This window comes from Diabrotica undecimpunctata, chromosome 9, assembly GCF_040954645.1.
Source record: "Diabrotica undecimpunctata isolate CICGRU chromosome 9, icDiaUnde3, whole genome shotgun sequence".
Lineage (NCBI taxonomy): Eukaryota > Metazoa > Arthropoda > Insecta > Coleoptera > Chrysomelidae > Diabrotica > Diabrotica undecimpunctata.
Genome location: NC_092811.1, coordinates 66,799,249 through 66,820,392, shown reverse-complemented (window position 1 = coordinate 66,820,392; position 21,144 = coordinate 66,799,249). Strand labels below are relative to the sequence as shown.

Genomic DNA, 21,144 nt, shown 5'->3' with positions numbered 1-21,144 from the left:
GATGCGGATAGCGTTGATGATATTCAATCAAATCACGACAGTGACACAGCTGATGATGAAAATATACCTGTTCAACCTGTGCATACACCTATAACTACTTGGGGAACATGCGGAAATATTTCTCACCATATTGAATTTTCCGGTCAGTGTGGAACGGAAACAAACGGGACTGATCTGTCTTCTCCCTACAAAATATACCGCCAATTTATAGATGATAATATTCTTGATGCAATAGTGAACGAGACAAATAGATATGCGTCGCAATATATACAAAACCATGAACTCTCTCGCAGGTCTTTTGTACGTCAGTGGAGAGAAACAGATCGGGATGAACTTCGAAAGTTGTTCGGAATTTTGATGATAATGGGTATAAACCATCTTTCACAGATGCGACTGTATTGGTCACAGAATAAAAAGTACAAAAACGACCTAATCTGTAGCAGCATAAAACGTGATCGGTTCGATCTGCTTATGAAGTTCATTCATTTTTCCGATAATGTTGGTGGTTCCCAAAATAGTGATAGACTACAAAAAATCAGAAATGTATTGGACATGATTATCAATAATTTCCAGAAAACTCTAAAACCAGATAGAGGTTGTAATTGATGAGTCCATGGTGCCCTGGAGAGGCAGACTTGTCTTCCGGCAATATTTGCCTGCCAAAGCACACAAATACGGGATCAAAATTTATAAGTTATGCACAACTGACGGTTACACTTGCAACCTGAATATGTATTGTGGCAAAAATGAGATGAATAATAGTAGGCATGGTCACACTTGATGTAACAGTAAGACTCATGGAAGGTCTGCTAAACGAAGGCCGAATTTTATATGCCGATAACTTTTATAATAGCGTTACTTTATCGGAGTACCTTCTACGACAAAATGCCTATACCTGTGGTACATTACGAGCAAATCGTAAAGGAAATCCAAAAGATGTTTGTCTAAAAAAAAATCAAAAAAGGCGAAATATTTGGGCAAGAAAATAGCAACGGAGTACGAGTTTTTAAATGTCAAGATAAAAGATCGGTCCTCATGATAAGCAGTGTACCTCAGCACATGGACGAATTAGTCTCCACTGGGTCAAAGGACAGGATGGGCGAAAACAAACTGAAGCCAAAATCGGTAATAGATTATAACAAGGCCAAAAAGGGTGTTGATATTTCGGACCAGATGTCTTCCTATTATACTTGTCTTCGGAAGTCCATCAAGTGGTATAAGAAGGCTATGTTCGAAGTTATTCTTGGAACCTATGTGGTAAACTCATGGGTAATTTACAACAGAAATAAACAAAAAAAGATAGACATGCTAAAATTCAGGGAAGAAATAATAGATAAACTTCTAGACTGCGAAGACAATGAAACAGAAGCAGAGGATCATCAGGATGTAGATGATCAAAGAAAGGGCAAGAAAAAAATAAATTATAAACTGAAGAGAGTCGAGGAAAACTTTACAAAAAATCACAAAAGATGCACTGTCTGCTATGATAAGATTCAACGAGAACAGTGGACTAAAGAAGCCAGACTTAAAACTAAACGAATAATTACTTACTGTGACAGCGGTCCAGATGCACCGCCAATGTGTTTGGATTGCTTTAACCAAAAACACGCATAATTCGCTGACAGTGTATTTACTTTTGAAAATTATTTTAGTTATGTTTTAGCTGATTTTATGTTGAATTTTGAAGCTAGCTTAAAGAATAATAATAATATTTTTATTTGTTGTTTACGACATACATTGATTGCACAGATTAAATTTCAAAAAAAATTGTAGTTTGCGTTGCATCCCCCAAATTTGTAACAATCACGAAACGAACGTAGGGTCGTTTATACACAACCTTTAGGTACAGCCGTAGACCACTATCTATTTCCTTCACACAGCCTTTGAGTTTGTATGATACAATATATCTACTATGCCACGTACCATATACGGTACATGCCGTCTGTTGGCGATGGCCCGCATGTACCCTATACGGTACACTTCGTCACGAACGTGTTAACAATCTGAATAAAAAAATAAGTACGAGTTCTAAGGCTATTGAATTTGGTTTCTCGGTATTACATGCTAGAATCCGAATGCTTGAAAGCGTTTTACATTTGGCATACAAATTACCAATAAAAAAGTATGGAGAAAAGAGAACTGACGAAGAAAAGAAGATAGAAGTGCTCACAAAAAAAAATATATTCAGGAAAGATTTAAAAAAGAAACTGGATTATTAATCGACATGCCAAAAGCCAATTTCGGGAACACTAATGACGGCAATACTAGCCGAAGATTTTTTGAAAATCCTCAACTAGCTGCCGATATCACAAAAGTTAATTTTGAATTGATATATAGATTGAAGATTATATTAGAAACAATTTCAAGCGGTCATAAAATCGACGTCCAACAATTTGATAATAATTCCAAAGCAACAAAGAAACTGTATGTCGATCTGTATGGATGGCACCCAATGACACCGACCATGTATAAAATATTAATTCACGGTGCAGAAATAATCGAAAATGCCTTATTACCTATAGGACAGCTCTCAGAAGAGGCAGTAGAAGCTAAAAATAAGCATTTTCGATTATATCGCGAAAACTATGCACGAAAGTTCTCGAGGGAGGAATGCAACCTAGATATATTCAACAGACTTCTTTTAACTTCTGACCCATTATTAACCATTTAAATATCAGCAAGAAACGTGTACAGAAAAGGGTCAAACCAGGGCCATTTTGCCTTGAAACAATTAAAATGCTTTTACCAGGTGACCCGAATACTGAGTCCGATATGTCAGACACTGATATGCTAGGTAAAATAAAAACTAATATATTTCTTTTTGATTTTGATTTTTTCCATGAAAAATAGATGCCAATATTTAAAAAACAATATTTTCGTTAATTTGTACCAATTTGAGTAGAACTATGCTGTAAAGTAATTTTGGCCGCGTAAATCCATTAAATCGACGTATGTACATCGTGCCAAGCAAAAGTATTCCTATAACCGGGATTTTCTAATAACCGACCATTGGTGGCTAGTAGAAACGTTTCGGGACCTCAAATTTCTATTCCTTAAACCGGGATATTCCTAAATAACCAGTATTCTACTTCTAATAAGCGGGTTCGACTGTATAATCTAGTGATGGATATAATTTCTAAAGCCACGTATCCATTTCACGAGGCTGCCACGCGCGTCATGTTCGTTGTCGTTACCGCGGAAAGTGGATACCACACTGTTACGCGCGGCAAAGCCATAAAGCGTTTGTAAAACTGTCATAATTATTGGACGTGAGCTAGTCCGTGCGCGGCAGCCTCGTGAAATGAAAACGTGGCTTTAGAATCGAGAATTTTTCGAGTAATATCGAGAACCCTATTCGCTTTTAATGCTGATTAAAAATAAATATTGTTTTATATTCATCAATGATTCCTGATTTAAAATCGGTAAGATAGTTTCGATTTCATTTCGTTTTCATTTGATTCCTGATTTGTTCCTGAAGTACCGAGAACCAAGAACCCTATTCGCTTTTAAAGTTGATTAAAAAATAAATACTGTTTTAAATTCATCAAGAATTCCTGATTTGTTTAATGTTTACATTCGTTAATGGCTCTCACACTCACTGAAATGTGTTTACAGAAATGTGATATTTTCTGAATTTGATAATCTTGAGAATGAGCACATTTCCTTTGTTGAATGAGGAATCCTATTAAAAAATTAGTATCAGTTGTATTGCCGTTTTTTTGTATCCCAAAATCCCAAAAAATATTCATTACATTAGTTTATTTTATTCTTTGACCTCCAAAAAAATTTTTGTTTATAAAACTAACTTATCCGCTTATTATTGTTCTGAAGCTATTTCTATATATCCGCTTATATTGGTAATAATCGGCAAACGCATTTAAAAATAGCTGCTGACATCAGAGTACCAGGACACCGAGACCGAATACCTTAATATTATAGCGACGGCTTCCTCAGCCAGTATTCTAATACTTTGTTTGGTTTAAGTGCTCGAGATATCTTGATGGTATTTGAGAACCCCATCACTAGAATAATATATGACTAATATCGTTGGATGTTTGGATGAGCTCTTTTAGTTTGCGACTTATGCTACCATGGGGTTAAAAACAATTTTGTATCGTTTATACTTTTTGTTTTAGGAATTCCGCAAGAGTTTGCCAACACTACCACGTTGTGAACATAAAACTAATGTTTTTGAGTGCAATAAAGTGACGGGTAAAATATTACAATTTCATACGGCATTTTATAAGAATCCTATCAAATCGGATCAAGATACAATCATATTGAAATGCTGTCAAGCAGTACCGATTAAGAGAAAACGACTAAGGACCTTGAGATTGGATCCTACGACTGGAGATCAGACTCCCCTAAAAGCAACCAAACAGTGCACCATAAAATACCATATAAAAGTCGATAAACAATCTATTAGTGTTTGTCAGAAGATGTTTTTAGCAGCGCTTTGCTTGAAAAAAGGACATGTCTCAAATTTGGTTCAAAAGTCTTTCGTCAGTGGAGAGTTTCCAGGAGAAAAAAGAAGAGGAGACCGTAAAGCCAACCTATTCAAGGATAAAAAGGCATCAGTACGTGCATCTATTCACAAACTTCCGTGTTCAGAACCCCATTATTGTCGAAGTCAAAGTTCAATCCGGAAATATTTGCCAAGTGATCTAAATATCCGAAAACTGTACAAACTGTACAAAAATGAATGTTCAGCACCGGCAAAAGAATCTTACTTCAGACATATTTTCAACACCAAATACAATTTAGGATTTGGCAGTCCGAATACAGATATGTGCTCAACATGTCTGAAGCTACTAGAAAAAATAAAAACAGACAAAGATGAAAGGAAAAAACGAACAGTTCAGAGTAGAAAAAAGAGTTCGTAGCTTGAGGGCAAAAGCTTTCTATTCGCTGCTCAAGACAGAAGAACAGGGTTTGAAAATAATTTCTTATGATTGCCAAAAAAACATGAATCTTACTAAAGTACCAGATTAATCGTGTTATTATAGCAGACAATTATATCTTTTTAATTTCACCATTGTGGAAGGAACTTCAAAGACACCACTTAATAAAAACAACGTTTTCGCAAATGTCTGGACAGAGAACACTTTCTCAAAAAATTCTAATACAATAGCATCTGCAGTGTATAACCACCTAAACAAGATGGATCTCACCAATATAACTACCATTAGACTGATCTCAGACGGCTGCGGAGGTCAGAATAAAAATTCCACCATAATCACAATGTGTTGCAAATGGTTGTTGGAACATCCTTCTATTAAAACAGTAGAACTGGTGTTTCCAGTAACTGGCCATTCCTATCTTCCAGCAGATAGAGTGTTCGGAATCAGTGAAAAGGAATTTCGTAAAATGGACACAATACTAAGCCCGAACCAGTACATCGATATCACTTCACAGCAGGTAACTATTGTAAAAGTAGGCGAAGATTTCATCGTGTATGATTTCAAAAAGTGGAAAGTACAGTTTGCGCAGTGTAAAAGATTCTATTTAAAACGATCGAAGTGGATCGGAAATATGTTTGTTTCGAAACGGAACAAGTTGAAATTATTTTATAAGAAAGAATATATTAAAACGAAACAAGATAGTCAAAGATTAACCCAGATATGCCCAACGTCCTACATATAGAACGCCTGAAGCAAGTCCGATCCTGTCTCATTCTTGCCCCGTAACTAAATGCTGACTACAGGTAATCGATCTCTAGGAACTACCCGCTGTAATAAAATATAAAACAACTATTAGTTACACCATAATATTTGTGTAGTTAACATACAAAATTGTGTAAATTTGAAAATGGCAGAGTATGGTGTTTCTTTCGAAAGGTAAGCAAAATTTTTATTTTTAAAACTATATAATATTTTGGGATGTGCATTTTAACGTAAAAAGAAGTATATTTAGCAATATAGTATTAACAGTAATGTACAAATATGTTATGATATATTTTTGAACCTCTTTTCCACAGCGTCCTACATGTAGGACGTTGGACACATAACAGTACTACATACAAAACTTTATTTTTGCGTAAATTACATGCTTTTATACAAAATATATCAACAATTTAGCATATGTCATGTATATTTACACTTCCAGGGGTTTTTCTCTAAATGATGCACTGGCTATGCTGGAGGACGAGGAAGATAATGATAAAGAATGTTGAGTCATTGACTATTTCTCCGCCAGAAAATGCCACGGATTTTCAAACTGATGAAGATTCTGGTGACGAAGACACACTTACCATAAATATTCTACCTGCTAAACAGCTTAGAGCGCCTGCTGAAATAAATTTTCATAAATATAATACAAGGCAAAACATTTTCTCTAATACAGAAGATGACAACGATGGCCCATCAGTTGAAGAATATGAAACGCCATCAAAGAGAACAAAAACAATAAAGAGAAAAAAGATTTATAAATGGGAAACCGAAGATTTGGTGTATAATGGTGAAGAATTTAGTAACGATGAAGAAGAAATAGCTCTGCAAACCCCTTAAGATATGTTTTCTTTATTTTTTGATGACAAAATATTGGACCTAATAGTTGTCGAATCAAATCGATATGCAGGGCAACAAAACCATTGCCTGAAAATAGAAAAACGTGAGATAAAGGCATTCATTGGAGTGATATTACTCAGTGGATATGTGCCAGTTCCAAGGCGGAGAATGTTCTGGGAAAACGAAAGAGACAGTCAAAATGTACTGGTTTCTGAAGCTTTGTCAAGGAATAAATTTGAATATATTTTATCTCACTTTCACTTAACTGACAACGTCACTATAAATACATCCGACAAATTTGCTAAAGTTAGGCCATTGTTTGATCACCTCAATGCTGCATTTTTGAAATTTGGTAAATGTGAGGAAATGCAATAGATTAGGCTACGTAAATTTGTATGGAACCTTACCAAGGTCCTACCACTAATATTAGCGAAAAGTATATTGATTATGGAGTAGGGCCATCTGTTGTATTGGAGTATGCCGACGTTTTAAGAACTAGGTGGCCTAATAAACGGATGCACCTATTTTTCGATAATTTCTTTTCCACGTTATCTTTGTTAGAATTGCTATCGGAAAAAAACTTTCAACGCTACCGGCACAATACGTGAAAATCGCATACCTAATGGGCCACTAACAAACTCAAAAGAAATGAAAAAGCAAGCTCGAGGCGTTTTCGATTTCAAAAAAACAGACAACCAGAACATTATTGTCGTGAAGTGGCATGACAACAGCATTGTCACCCTGTGCTCAAATGCAGCAGGCGTAAACCCCCTGCATAGGGTGAAATGATTTTCACGAAAAGAACGGACAAATATTCAGGTACGTTATAGTTTTTTTAGATTATTATTACAAAAGCATTTAGTTTTTATTTTCAACAACATGCATAGTTTCATGACATTTTACAATACATATTTTAGGTGTCGCAGCCACATCTGGTAAATTTGTACAATGCAAACATGGGACGAGTAGACAGATGTGACCAAAATTTGAGCCTTTATAGAATTTCACTGAGGGGCAAGAAATGGTATTTTCAGCTGGTGGCACACTGTATTGATGTAGGTCTGCAAAATGCTTGGCAGTTGCATAGACAAAGAGGAGGGGACCTAGATCAGTTAAAATTCCGAAGACGAGTAGCCACTGCGCTATTAATACAAAATAAAAAAAAAACACATTCGAAAGGTCATAAGTCAATCACCGAAGGTTTAGACATTAGGTTTGATCATATGGATCATTTGCTAATTCCTCAAAATAAACAAACACGCTGTGCACATTGCCATGAAAAAACAACCACCAGATGTTCAAAATGCGACAAAGGACTCCACGTCAAATGTTTTTTGGTATACCATACAAAAAGTGTATAGTTAATGTAGATACCCTTAAGTGCCCATCGTCCTACATATAGGACGCCCAAAATTTTGTATATTTAATAAAAAAATAAATTTTATTTTCGTCTAATATATTTTAGTTTACCCCAAATTAAACCATTATAAGAAAAAAAATAAATAAAATCACAAGTAGACATAATGGGCATATCTGGGTTAAAAACAATTGTGAAATAAATATCTATATCACTGTCATATTTTATATGAGTCATGTAGTTTCAAAACCAGCTACATCCCACTTCAATCAAAAATCGACAAAGTGTGGTGTCGCGCGATTGAAGTACCTTTCTATATTTATAGAAAATTATTCCTACCAAAACAGCTTACATAACTTTGCGGTTACTTGCAAACCTGACTACATCCAAATTGGATAGATCGCGGTTAGTTGCAAAGGCGATTACATCCAAGCTAGATTATCAATCCCCACTTCTTTCGCTGGTCGCGCATGTGCCGACACGTGTTGATCCGATCGGTTTTTTTCTTTTGTTAGTGTAGATTGTGCTTTTGTAAAGTTGGTTAGTTTTTTACGTTTCTTATATTTTTCGGAGCCGTGCTACAAGGTGCAACTATTAGGTAAAAATTTAATAGCCATGGAGTGTCATGCAACTGTTCGCCAAGTAAAGCAAAGAAAGCGACCCCGTTTAGAAGAATCATGGAAACGTGCGAAGCTAAAACTACAAAGGTAGGTCTAATCATAATAAATCTTTTTTATGTTAAATATTAATTGATTCCTCAAATTCTATACAAATAAAATGTGGTAAAGTTTGTTAGAACATTAAGGCCTCTATACACTGTGATGTTAACAATGTTCATCGCGCTTATAAAATCGTGCAAGTAAGGTCGTTGTGTGTGGTTAAAAAGTGGCAATTTTACTCGACGATTTGACCACACACAATGGTTTTACACGCATGATTTTACCAGCGCGAGCTGTAAACAACTAAAATGTTAAGCAACTACAATTTTGATTAAATTTTCTGTTCCTTATTGATCCGATTTATTTTGGCTAATATAATTCGATAGTTAAATTTACCGCATTTTTTGTATAGGATTGGGTCATGATCTCTGGTATAAATAATCAAACCAAATAATGACAACCTGATTTGTTCTTTTCAGATATGGCTCCGTGGGTCCACCAAAGAGACATAAATGCAGTCATGGAAAAAAGGGAAAAGCATAACGCTGTAGTGAGATAACGCTAGCTGATCAAAATTTATTTCATAATAAATTTTATGCTCATGTAACTGGAAATTCAGTCAAATTGATGCAAGATTCATTCATATTAAAGTACACGAAAGCGGCCAAGCCAAAACGGAGAAGAATTGTCAACGATTCTAGGGGAGGTGACTCTTTGGTTGTTAAATATTTTTTATATAACCGTAGTACTAAGGCAAAATTCCTGTCTGCCAAAAAGCATTCTTGGATACTTTACGTATATCAAAAAGTCGAGTCAAAGGTGTTGTTTTACATCATCTTGCTACTGGAGAAATGCTTGTGGAAAAAAGAGGAGGGAACCGTAAACATAACACATACGCGATAAAAAAACAATCGGTGATTGATTTTATAAAAACGTTTAAAGTAATTGAAAACCACTACTGTAGGAGCAAGACAGCAAACAGGCAGTATTTACAATCTGATCTCAATATAAAAAAAATGTGGCGTATATATCAAGCACAAGCTGTGGCTGATAAGCAAGTAAAACCTTCATACTTTAGACATGTTTTTAGAACAAATTTTAACATTGGTTTTGGCAGTCCACGAACTGATGAGTGTTCTACCTGTATTGCTTATTAGGAACAGATAAAATCCTGTAAAGAGCCTAATCTGAAGGTAACGTTAATGAGTGAGCAAAGAGCTCATAGATTGAAGGCTAAGGCTTTTTACACACTATTAAAGGAATCACGTGAAAACTTACTGACTATATCGTTTGATCATAAAAAGAATCAACTGCTTCCTCGTGTACCAGACCAAAGTGCCTATTACTCTAGGCAGTTATACAAGTATAACTTAACCATTGTTGTGGGAAATTCACAGTCTAAACAGACAAAGGAAAATGTATTCATGTACCATTATGATGAGAGCAAATATAAAAAGGGCTCAAAGGAAGTCAGCTCCGCAGTGTATCTTTGCTTAACTAATCTTCAAATTCTCAACAGTGTAGAAGTTCTTCGTATTATGTCCGATGGATGCAGAGGACAAAACAAGAACTCCATTATGATGGGCATGATAAGTTACTGGTTTTGTTATAATGCTCCTATAAGTGTAACACGAGTTGAATACATTTTTTCAATAGTTGGATACTCATTTCTCCCATCCGACCGTGTATTCGCACGAATAGAAAAGGAAGTAAAGAAAATGAACATAATCATAAGTCCTCAGGAGTACACAGACATATTTGCTCAATTTGGGACTGTTATTCCTTTAAAAGATAAAGTGTTTGACTGGAAGAATAGATGCTCCGATATTTTGCGGCCACCGGGTCAGTGGCATTTTCAGTTCCAGTCGAGTAAACGATTCTTATTCAAAAAGAACAAAACACGTAAAAACATCCTACTATCGTACAGATGTAGGCAACTATAAGACAATATTCAAATCGAAACAAAAAGTTAGAGATAACAGGATCATAGCGACAATGCGCTGTCCTGAGTTTTTGCAATCGGTTAGGAAACCATGTTGGGGTTCTATTACCCAGGACCTCCACATGAAGAGCATTTGGCCGATAGTTGAGCCCCTATCGCGCATCAGAGTGCTATAGGGGGGAAAGGGATGGTCTAGAGCATTGGAGCGCGGTGGTGTGACTCCTGTATTTACTCGAGTTAACACACCTCGCTCCAATGAATTGTTACACCCGAACGTAATTCTTAGGGGTGAACATTTCTCATAGGCTGGGTTTAATCAAATTGCTTGCTTGCTATAAAAAGTTAGTTTCATGGCGTATCCAGAGCCCATTCCGACAAGTAGTGTTCAACTTCCGCCATTGAAATTACGTGATGTTTCTGCATTACTTAGCAAGCACTTTGGAGAAAACTGGATGGAATTGCAACTAGAATCATTATTTTATTACAAGAATATTTTAAGTCAGCCTATGGCAGATCACCAAGAAGAAGCGGAGGACGAAAGAGACTGTGACGATAATGGTGGTGAAGTTGCTTCTCTTGTGGTTTAAGGAGAAAAGGTTTAAGAATGACTGAATATATTCACGTCTTTTTTTATGTTTGTGTTAAGTGAATACATTTAAGTTTTTACTTGTTTTATTTTTAAATAATAAAATTAAACTAATAATCAATAAACTGCGTGGTGTTGTTTTAAACTACCCTCAAGTTATTGTCAACATAGGCTACATCCGCCAGTTAAGTTCAAAAGTAGCTACATCCAAATTAAAATATTATATAAATAACCTTTAAAATATTTTCTAACATCAATCATTTGTTAAATAACAGTAATTGTCTGTCTGCTACATACCCTGAAAATTTGAATTCATTCATATGTAAAACTTGGTCTCTATTATGTTTTCCCGCCATTTCTCAAAACAGTGATTATTGGATGTAGCTAGTTTTAAAACTATACGACTCATATGGATCACCACCAGAAAAGTGATAATATTGGGCAAGTTGAAAAATTAGTTCCAGGATCTCCGCCCAGAAAACGACGACGAACTCATTTATCAAAGTCAGAGAAAGAAACAATTTTCAATATTTATAGACAAACTGGTCCAAATACGAATTAGACAGGATCTGTGAATTTTGTTTCAAGTGCAGCTAGTAAGATGTTAAGTTTTTCTATTGTATTGTATTTATTTACATAGTAACATTCTTATACCATATTGTGCATTTGTTTTAAAGGTAGCAGTGAGTACGGCTTTTAAAGTGTGGGCTGAATACAAACTCACTCATGTTTTTTTCTCATGCAAAAATATATCATAGGGCAAGAAAAACTTTAGACAATATTTCAGATGCTACTAAAACATCAGTTCGGAAGAATATTCATGAATTTTTTTCAGAAATGGACGTCCAACACTTAACAAAATTCTAACCGAAATTAATAATGATGATAATTTTTCAAATTTTAAACGATTGGTTTAGAAAATTAACTTTCAGTGAGCAAAAATGTGTTACAATATAAATTACATAACGTAGGTATAATTACATAACATAATAATCTCGTGCAGGCGTAGGTATCTACGCGAAATCCAAAAGTTGGGAAAGGAAGGGCGGAAGATCTATTACCTAGACGAAACCTGGGTAAATGCAGGTCACACTACCAGCAAAATATGGGTAGATGAAAATATTAAAAATCCCAGACAAGCCTTCTTGGGGGGTCTGACAACAGGGTTAAAAGCTCCTTCTGGTAAAGAAAAACGTCTAATTATATTACATATTGGATCAGATGATGGATTTGTAGCAAATAATAGTTTGTTGGTTTTTGGATTACCATGCAGATATGAATTCTGATGTGTTTGAAACCTGGTTCCGAAATATTCGGCCAGAATTAGCAAAAAGATCTGTAATAGTTATGGACAACGATTCATTCCACAGTAGACGTATTGACAAATCCCCTACACCAGCTACAAAAAAGGGGGAAATACAAGGATGGTTGAATAGACACGGCATAGCTTTTACAGAAGATATGATTAAAGCCGAATTACTAACATTAGTAAATATCAATAAGCCAACTGAGAGATATGTTATAGACGAAATGGCGGCAAGCAAAGAACATTATGTTTTACGTCTGCCACCTTACCATTGTGAGTTTAAGCCAATTGAGTTGATTTTGGCCCAAATCAAGGGAGAAGTGGCAAGAAACAATGCCACTTTTAAAATTGCTGATGTCAAGCAGAGTTTTTATGAAGCACTTCAAAATGTAACAGCACACAATTGGCAAAAGGCAATTGAGCACGTTAAAAAAGTGGAATCAAAAATTTGGGAAACTGATAGGATAATGGAAATCACCGTCGAACATCGAAATGAATCCTTGAAGCCATATTCTTATGCACAAGTGGTAATGCTAAGCGGATTGTTTAAAAGTTGGAAACAACCTGTTTTCTACGACTTCGACTTTCAGCTTTCACCTCACCATCTTGAGAGCTATGGTAACTTATAGAGACTTTAACTGAGCAGCAATTGCCCGGTCTTTTGCTGATGAGTGGAATAGGTTTTATGCGGCAGTTCAAGCAGTGGGTGCTAACACCTTTTACGGGTTCAGGATAGATCTTGGGCCTGCTAGATCCACTCTGTACAAGAGTCTCTCTTATGTGGCAAAGGAGTTGCTTATAAGGGTAGGTGAAAAAAAGGCCGTATCAAAATACGGAGGATGGCCGAGAAGTGTTGCAAATAAAGCTATTATAGATCAAATGATACTAGACTATGCTAATAGGAGAGCAGAAGTTCAGCTGACCCCTGAAAATGCAGAGTATGGTCAGCAAGTCAATATTATAGCACAAATTGATGCAGATCAGGCAGTCCGGGATTTAGTGGCAGGGCTACAGAACGCATAAGGAAACAAGGTGGCAGTAACAGTAGATAATAGTCTTATACATATTAATAAAAGCAACAAAAATTTGTACATTTGTCATTCCAAGTATGCTTACTCCTGGTTTATGAAGAATGCGCAGCGGTTATCTTCGTTTGACAGGACATCGGATCTCAACTCTCTTATCCAAGTAGCCAACAAAGCTACAGAGACCTCCTTTGCAAATTACACGGGGGCGGAAATACTGAGCAAGAAGGTGGACATTCGCCCTCTCCAACTCACCTACAACATCAAGTGCGCCTTTGATGACGTCTTCGACGAGGTAATTTTCGATACAATCTTCAAGAGACCATGGAAACTAGGCGGGGTTCATGGGTGCGCATATGGAAACCTTCATATAGTTTACTTGAGTAAGGAAGAGGTGATGATTCTGACCCACGCCCATCTAGCTGGCATCAGAGACATGTTCAACTCCTGGTTTGATGTCTTACTCTACGCCACTATCAATGATGCCAAGTATGAGGGATTCAGTCTTCTGGACTGTGTGGAGACTCTAATTCGACTGATGACTCACTTCTCTGAACAACGCATTGATCACATGCCCTAAGTCCTCAAGGCCTGGCCTTCAATTACTATAGCTTGCATACTGCGGGACCTGGAAAACCATCCAATGTTCTTCGAGAGCTTGAAGGATGAAATTCGACCTTACGCCGACTCTGAACTATACCGCTATCTCAGCCGTCCAATCAGGACGATAAGTAAGGTCCATCTTCGCCTGGAACTTAGTGGAACGTGGAAGTGCTTCGGGCACCCAATTATCGACATGGACAAGAGTATCAAGGCGTGGGCAACTAAGGGAATGTGCATGAAGACGAACTTGGAGGAGCCCGCTCGGAAACTCGTCAACATGTTCACCCTGGTCTTCTGCAGAAACTATTTTCGGGAGAAGAGAGCATGGGCAAAACTAGTCCACACCAACGTCACTAGCCCCAGGGTGAGAGATAACTATGAAAGAGGCACATGGGAGGAAGACAAACGTTATCCGTGGATGTCCACTGAGTTTGCTGGAATCACCTTCGAGCGCAATCTCACCTTCGACATGCATGTAGACGTCACGGATCTTCTACACGACAAGTCAGTCATTCCCTCTCGAGCTCAGTGGATCTACGAGTATGATAAGCAAGTCCACCGCTCCATGTATGGTAGGTTTCCCGTTGGTCCTCCTTCAAACAGTAAGAGTGCGATTGTGTCTTTCCTAGAGACTGAGGAAGTAAACGTCGAGGAGATAATTAATGTGATTGAACAGAAGACAACCCTCAAAATAACAGATTCCACAAAATTCGGTGTTTGGTCGATAAGGTGGTCCATAATTTCCAAATAGCACTCGAACCTGGTGAAACAGTATGTGTTGATGAATCACTAATACCATTTCAAGGCCTGGGTCCTACAGGCCCAAACGCCCCCTCTCGGCAACAATTGATCAAAACTGAACCACCCCATCTAGAATAGTAATGAAACTAGCCAATGCATTATTGGATTCCGGAAGAACCCAGATCACGGATAATTGGTATACTAGCCTTTCATTTGCAGAACAGTTGTTGAATAGACAAACACATCTAATTGGCACCTTAAGGAAAAATCGCAAAGGAACCCCACGCGAAGTGACAAACAAAATGCTGAAGCCCGGAGAGTATATTTCAAAAGAAAATCATAAGGGAATCACTGTACTATCCTGGCGAGGCAAGCGTTATGTCCTGATGCTCTCTACAAAGCACTCAAATTCTCAAATTGAAGTTGGAAATTGTCGTGGACAAACAAAGAAAAAACCTGAAATGATATTTGCCTACAAGCAAGGAACAACTGTTCAGTTACCAGCTGAAGTCCGTTTGAAGAGGTTTACTCTCCGGACACTGGAACTCACTTAAAGCATGGGTGTATGTTACCTAAAGTAAAATTTAATTAAAATATTAAACATCAAATAATTTTAACAACATCATGTACAATCTTTGGTAACATAATATATTTTAAAGGGTTTTTACCCAAATATTTTGGTGGCTCAGGCATGGTAACCTGTATTTTTAACCTGATGATGGAACTGTTGTTCCGAAAACGTTCGTGTTTTTAATGTAGCTCTTTTAAGGGTTTTTATAAAATATACAAATTTACAAAGATTAACCTCTTTTTACATAATAAAGTATATGAAATTTTTAAGTGTAGATATTGTATAGTTCCTTATAGGTAGTGAAATGTCTTTCTGAGAGTTTTGTTTCATTTTTACTTTAACTGTCAGCCCAAAGGTTTTGTCCACTTTGCTACCTCATTCGGTTCAGGGTACTGGCTGTAACTATATTTCTATCGACCATCATGACAAAGTTGTTGTTAGACTGACTGTCAGCCCAAAGGTTTTGTCTATTTTGCTACCTCATTCGGTTAAGGGTACTGTGCTGTAGCCATCTATTTTTGTTCACCATCATGACAAATTTGTTGATAGACTACTGTCAGACCAGAGTTTTTGTGATTATTCTGCCACTATCAGTCCGGATAAATAGTGCTGTCTGTATCCCACTAAGTTATAAGATCTTGACAAAAACATTTAAATCACTAAAAGGTTGCTAGGTAAGTTGCTGTGTTAGCGTCCACTTGTTGAAAACTTTGCTAAAAAGGTTATTTAGTATTAGCTATTTTTGTTTCTTATTTTGGGTATAATTGGGGTTCTCTATGTGGTTTTTACTCTAGTTTTAAGTAACCGTGGGGCTATTGTGTGTACATACATTGTGTGTCTCTCGATAGTCCAAAAACAGCCCGCTTCAGTCTGACAGGTACTATAACTTGTTAGGGTGTTTATATGGAAAGCATAAAACCTCCTTGAGAAATCCTCTAAAATATTTCAGCTTGATAAATGCTATAATTTATTAGGAAGTTTGATTCCTGGAGATAATATTCTCTAAAACATATTAATAGTAATTAGAACAGATTGTATGTAGTTGTTTGATTCATACCTGTTTAGAGTGTTTAGTAGAAATGTATTTAACATTCATTTATCTTGTTTTGCAATGGTGGTTTGCAATAGAACTTTTCTTGTAAGGTATTACACAGGACTAAGAATGTCGAGTTTACCCATTCTCATCAGTAGAATTACGATTAAACACTATTTTCTATCACTTTTGTAATTAATTAAAGTCGTTTCATCATTCATAATAAATAATAAAATATGTTTGGTTATCAGTTCTTCTTCCTTCTGTTTTGATTTTTCGTATATCTCAGGTATTGGGCTATTAGACTGTAGTTCAGGAGACGTCCGCTGTGTCGTTTCACGAGCGGTGTGTTCTGTGATGTCACTATGGGGTAGGTTGGAACTTACGTGTCTCATGGTTAGGTAGATATTCCGTGATATATCTGTGAGAATTCTGTGACTCATGGAGTCCGAAATACAAGTAGATTTGTCGCTCCGAGAACTATTTGGAATTGTTGGGAATTTGTGTCCACAGATTTTTCAACCATAACTAGTGTTTCTAATGCCGTGGTTGGTGACATCAAGGATGTTATGTTTTGCTCTCTACTCGTTTTATGAGTACGGATGACAACTTAGTTTTGTCGCTCTGTCAAGTGTACAGAATAGTTGGAGCAGTTGAATGGTGAGTGGTGTGTTTTGCTCTTCACTCGTCGTACGAGTACGAATGACAACTTAGTTTTGTCGCTCCGATTAGCATGAGGAATTGTTAGAGCATGTGAAAGACACTGTACTCAAAGTCTATTTGGTAATTTGATTTATGACGTCATCCGGCCGTTCGGGGCTATCACTTCAATGGTCGATGTGTTTTGTAGTTCTATTGTGTCCCAAGGATTTGACAGTTTCCGGGGTCTGTCGTTTGGACTCCTCACTTCTGATTTTGACGTTAAAATGTCTGCATGATTAGCAGGTGTGAGTGACGAATTCTAATTTAATATATGGTAATTTGAAACCATCACAGATTGTGGAGATTAAGAAGTTCGTCTATTATTATTTAAGAAGCCTCTGATAGTTGTATTTTTGGAGTTTCGCAAGATTTTGATGGAAATTTGGTATTTGTGATGTATCATGCTTTTTAATCTGTTAAGGGAGTTTTAACCTGTTAAGGGAGTTTTAACCCTGTGGTCACAGCATTTTGGAGGAAGTATACAGACTGCTTAGCTTGTTGGAAGATTATTGAAACGTCGATTAATTTTGGAAACGCTCTCAAATTGAGGTAAATGAGATTATTTTACATTTCTGTTGTAAAGCATTTCTAGATCTATTTTTTTTTTGTATATTAACTTTCTATTACAGAAAAGGGGTAAGGGAGGTTTAGATCTGTAATTTTCAGTAATTCAGCTTCACTGTAACATAATATTTTGTTCATTTTCACAGTTCAGAAACTTTGTGTCTTTTTAGTTAATCATTTTTTCTTTGTACCTAAGAATATCAGTTCTAACTAGTTTTTGGAAAGTATTGGGAAGGGATCTGAAGGTTCACTTCATGTACTAATACTTGATGGTATTTTTAGGGCAGTTTTCAGTATCTGGAGATTTCTGCGTCTGGATCTTTAGTATTTGGGGTTTTATTTTACAATCCAGACCACCAATTCCTGGTTTGGTATGGGTTTGAGACTGTACAGCTTGGGTTCGTATGTAGAAGTCTGTAGCAGTTTGTTTTTGCTTTATTCAAAAATGACTTTGGTGAAGTTTATGGAAGCACTTTTCCATGTACCTTTTCCGTTGGAGTTACACAGCCAGTGTTAGGATGGTAGAAGGAAGCGGAGGAGACTTGATAAGTTTTTAGTTTTATTTAACTTACATTTAACTTTTGCGGCTTTGAAATATTGATTAATAAAATTCTTGATGCAATTTTCATTTAAATCTATTAACTAAGTAATAATTTTTCACTTTAAAGTTTATTAAACATTTTGTAAATGCCTATGTACACTATTTGGGCATACTTTTAAACTTAAAGCAGCTATGCTGTAGTGTTGTAACTTAATTTACCCATCTGTTGTTCGCCTTGGATCCAATGCCTATAACTTGAGGTATTTCCCTGAAGTAAAGTTTTATTTGAGATGTGGCTTTATAGAAGAATGCTGAGAATATCATGAACAGCAAGGATCACGAACAACGAAGTTCTAGAAAAAATGAAGAAGGAACCAGAGATTGTGTTTACGATCAAACGTATAAAATTGCAATATCTGGGACACGTTATGAGAAATCAGCACCGTTACTCCCTGCTGCAGTCTATATTGCAAGGTAAAGTCAAAGGTAAGCGAGGACCCGGTAGAAGGAGAATATCATGGCTGCGGAATTTAAGAACATGGTTTAAGAAAACCTCAACGGAGCTGTTTCGAGCCACAGCGAGCAAGGTCATGATTGCCAATATGATTTCCAACATCCGAAACGGATAGGAACCAGAAGAAGAAGAAAGTTTTATTCATCTGCTAAAATGGCAGATTATTATACAGAGGTATACTTTCATTTTCTACTATTTTTATGTGATTAAATAATTAATAACATTACTTAAAATTTTAAATAGTCTGGGGGGGGGGGGGGGGGAAATGTTACAAAAGTTGTTTCGAATAGTAAAGGGGATTAAGGTTGTAATTTGTACTTGATTATAAATTTTAAAATTAGTACTGCGGTCTAAATTTTATCCGACGTATGTTTTTGACATTTACTTTTCATATTGAAACCAAGTGTGGTTCTTCGCACATTTTTAAGAATAAACGAATGTAAGTTAAGGTTGTCTCTTTATTTCCTACTTTTGTCAGATTTAGGGTAGGGAAAGAAACTTTATGGCTCAGATAAATCTGACTGGCGCCTGACAATTAAATTTTACATTTTTAACATCCCAGATTTGAGATATACTCACTCCCGTCTCCACTTGAGTGAACCGGTGCTACAACGGTTGACATCTGGGACAACCGAAACTTAATAAACCTAAATTTGAGGTTATAATTTGCCCACAAAACTTGAAACTGAATTGATGAAGAAGGTAAAAAAATTGGAGAATCAAGTAAATGCTTTAAAGAAGAAGTGCCGTCAGAGGAACAGTCAGCGTTGTAGAAGAACAACAAAAAACAGAAAATCGGCAACCAAATTCATGTTACAGGTACTGTTAGAAAATAAAAGCAAATACGTGCACACTTTTGTTAATATGCAGTTTTCACACAAAACTCGTTCACAATTGAGTGACAATGAAAAGGATTTAGCTCTGGCCATTTATTATAAGTCTCCTAGTTGTTACAAATTTTTAATTAGATCTCTCAACTTTATATTACCTTCAGTAAAAAAATTTCAAACTTGGTTGCGTGTCATAAAATTAAGAACTTGTTTAAACACTTCCTTAATTGACAAGTTGAAGAAAAAAACAGAGACAATGGATGAGTGGGAAAAAATTTGTGTGTTAATTTTTGATGAAATTTCTTTAAAAAACAATTATTGGAGTACAATAAATTAGATGACATTATAGAAGGGTTTCAATATTTAAGTGCTTTAGGAAGAACAAACAAACTTGCAAACACAGGTCTGGTCTTCATGATGCGCGGCTTGCTACATAACTGGAAGATTCCGATTTGTTATTTTGTTACAGGTGGTCCAATACATAGCGACAGCGATCCAATACAAAACACGTGGTTATTGTTTTTGGTTATATCTTAAAAACTCTGAAAATTTGTAGTTATTGACGAGAATAGTTTTTATAATTTCGTGAATAGTTTTTATAATTTGTAAATTTGAGTTACCGAGGACATCGTTTATTATCTTTAGCGCTTGACTCCATAATGGATGGTAAGTAATTCGTTTACTAATATTATAGTTCTTAGGATAAAATAAGGAATTAAAAAAAATTTTCTTCATATAAAATTGATTTAGAAATATATTTTTATGGTTAATATATTTTTTTTTCAGATACGTCAAAAGAAAACCAACCTAGTACCTCGCAAGTAACTGAGATCGGTCAAGATGTAGAATACTATGTCATCCAAAATGAAGACGTATGAAAAACAGAAAAACTCTCTTAGAAATTGACCTTTCGTTGAGCGACTCTGATGATTCTATAGCAGATAAAGATTATAATCCTATTAATGATGTTTATTATGATTCAGAAGATAACGTTGAACAACCAGACGTTCTTGTAGAAAATAAGCAAGTTAATAAAAGTTTCCAGAAAATCTGTTACAAAACAAGATGGAAAGAAATGTTTAAGGCATGTTTCCGAGTGGATTGTAAATAAGCGAAAACGGGAGTATGCTGCTAGTAGATCCTATCTCAGTAAAAGCGGAAAAGAAAGAAAGCCTGAAAGAAAGAAAAAAGCTGCTTGTTCGTGTCGTATGAAATGTTATTTGAAAATAACTGAAGAAAAGAGAGATGAGATTTTTAATTATTATTGGAATGATGAAAAAGATTATAATGTAAAAAGGCAGTTCATTTTATCCTGTATAGAAACAAAGCCTACAGCTAGCCAAAGATTGCGATTAGGAGACGAATCAAAAGCAAGAAAAAACACCTTGGTATATACTTTAACAGTAGATGGTGTAAAAATTGTAGTGTGTAAGTGCATGTTTGTGAATAATTTGGGCATATCGCAGTCAGTAGTGAAGACTGCTTTAGCAAAGCGCCAAGAAGGAGGCATAGTTATGGCTTACAAGAGAGGTAAGCATACACCTAGTAATACAACTCAGCAGCATGTAATCGATTCCGTTGTATCACATATTTCCTCATTTCCTAAATATGAAAGCCACTACAATCGAGAAAGATCAAAGACAGCATATTTAGGTCCTCAGTTG

At 36.0% G+C, this 21,144-nt stretch overlaps 2 protein-coding genes across 2 annotated transcripts; both read left to right on the top strand.

The window, feature by feature from the left end:
• The first annotated feature begins 1,035 nt into the window (after nt 1-1,035).
• On the top strand, nt 1,036-1,614 carry LOC140451033 (uncharacterized). Its single transcript, XM_072544747.1, has one exon. It carries the CDS (start codon nt 1,036-1,038, stop codon nt 1,612-1,614), a length of 579 nt encoding a protein of 192 aa, XP_072400848.1.
• A 10,711-nt stretch (nt 1,615-12,325) lies between these two features.
• Nucleotides 12,326-12,985, top strand: LOC140451032 (uncharacterized). The gene has a single exon (XM_072544746.1). It carries the CDS (start codon nt 12,326-12,328, stop codon nt 12,983-12,985), a length of 660 nt encoding a protein of 219 aa, XP_072400847.1.
• The last annotated feature ends 8,159 nt before the right edge of the window (nt 12,986-21,144 follow it).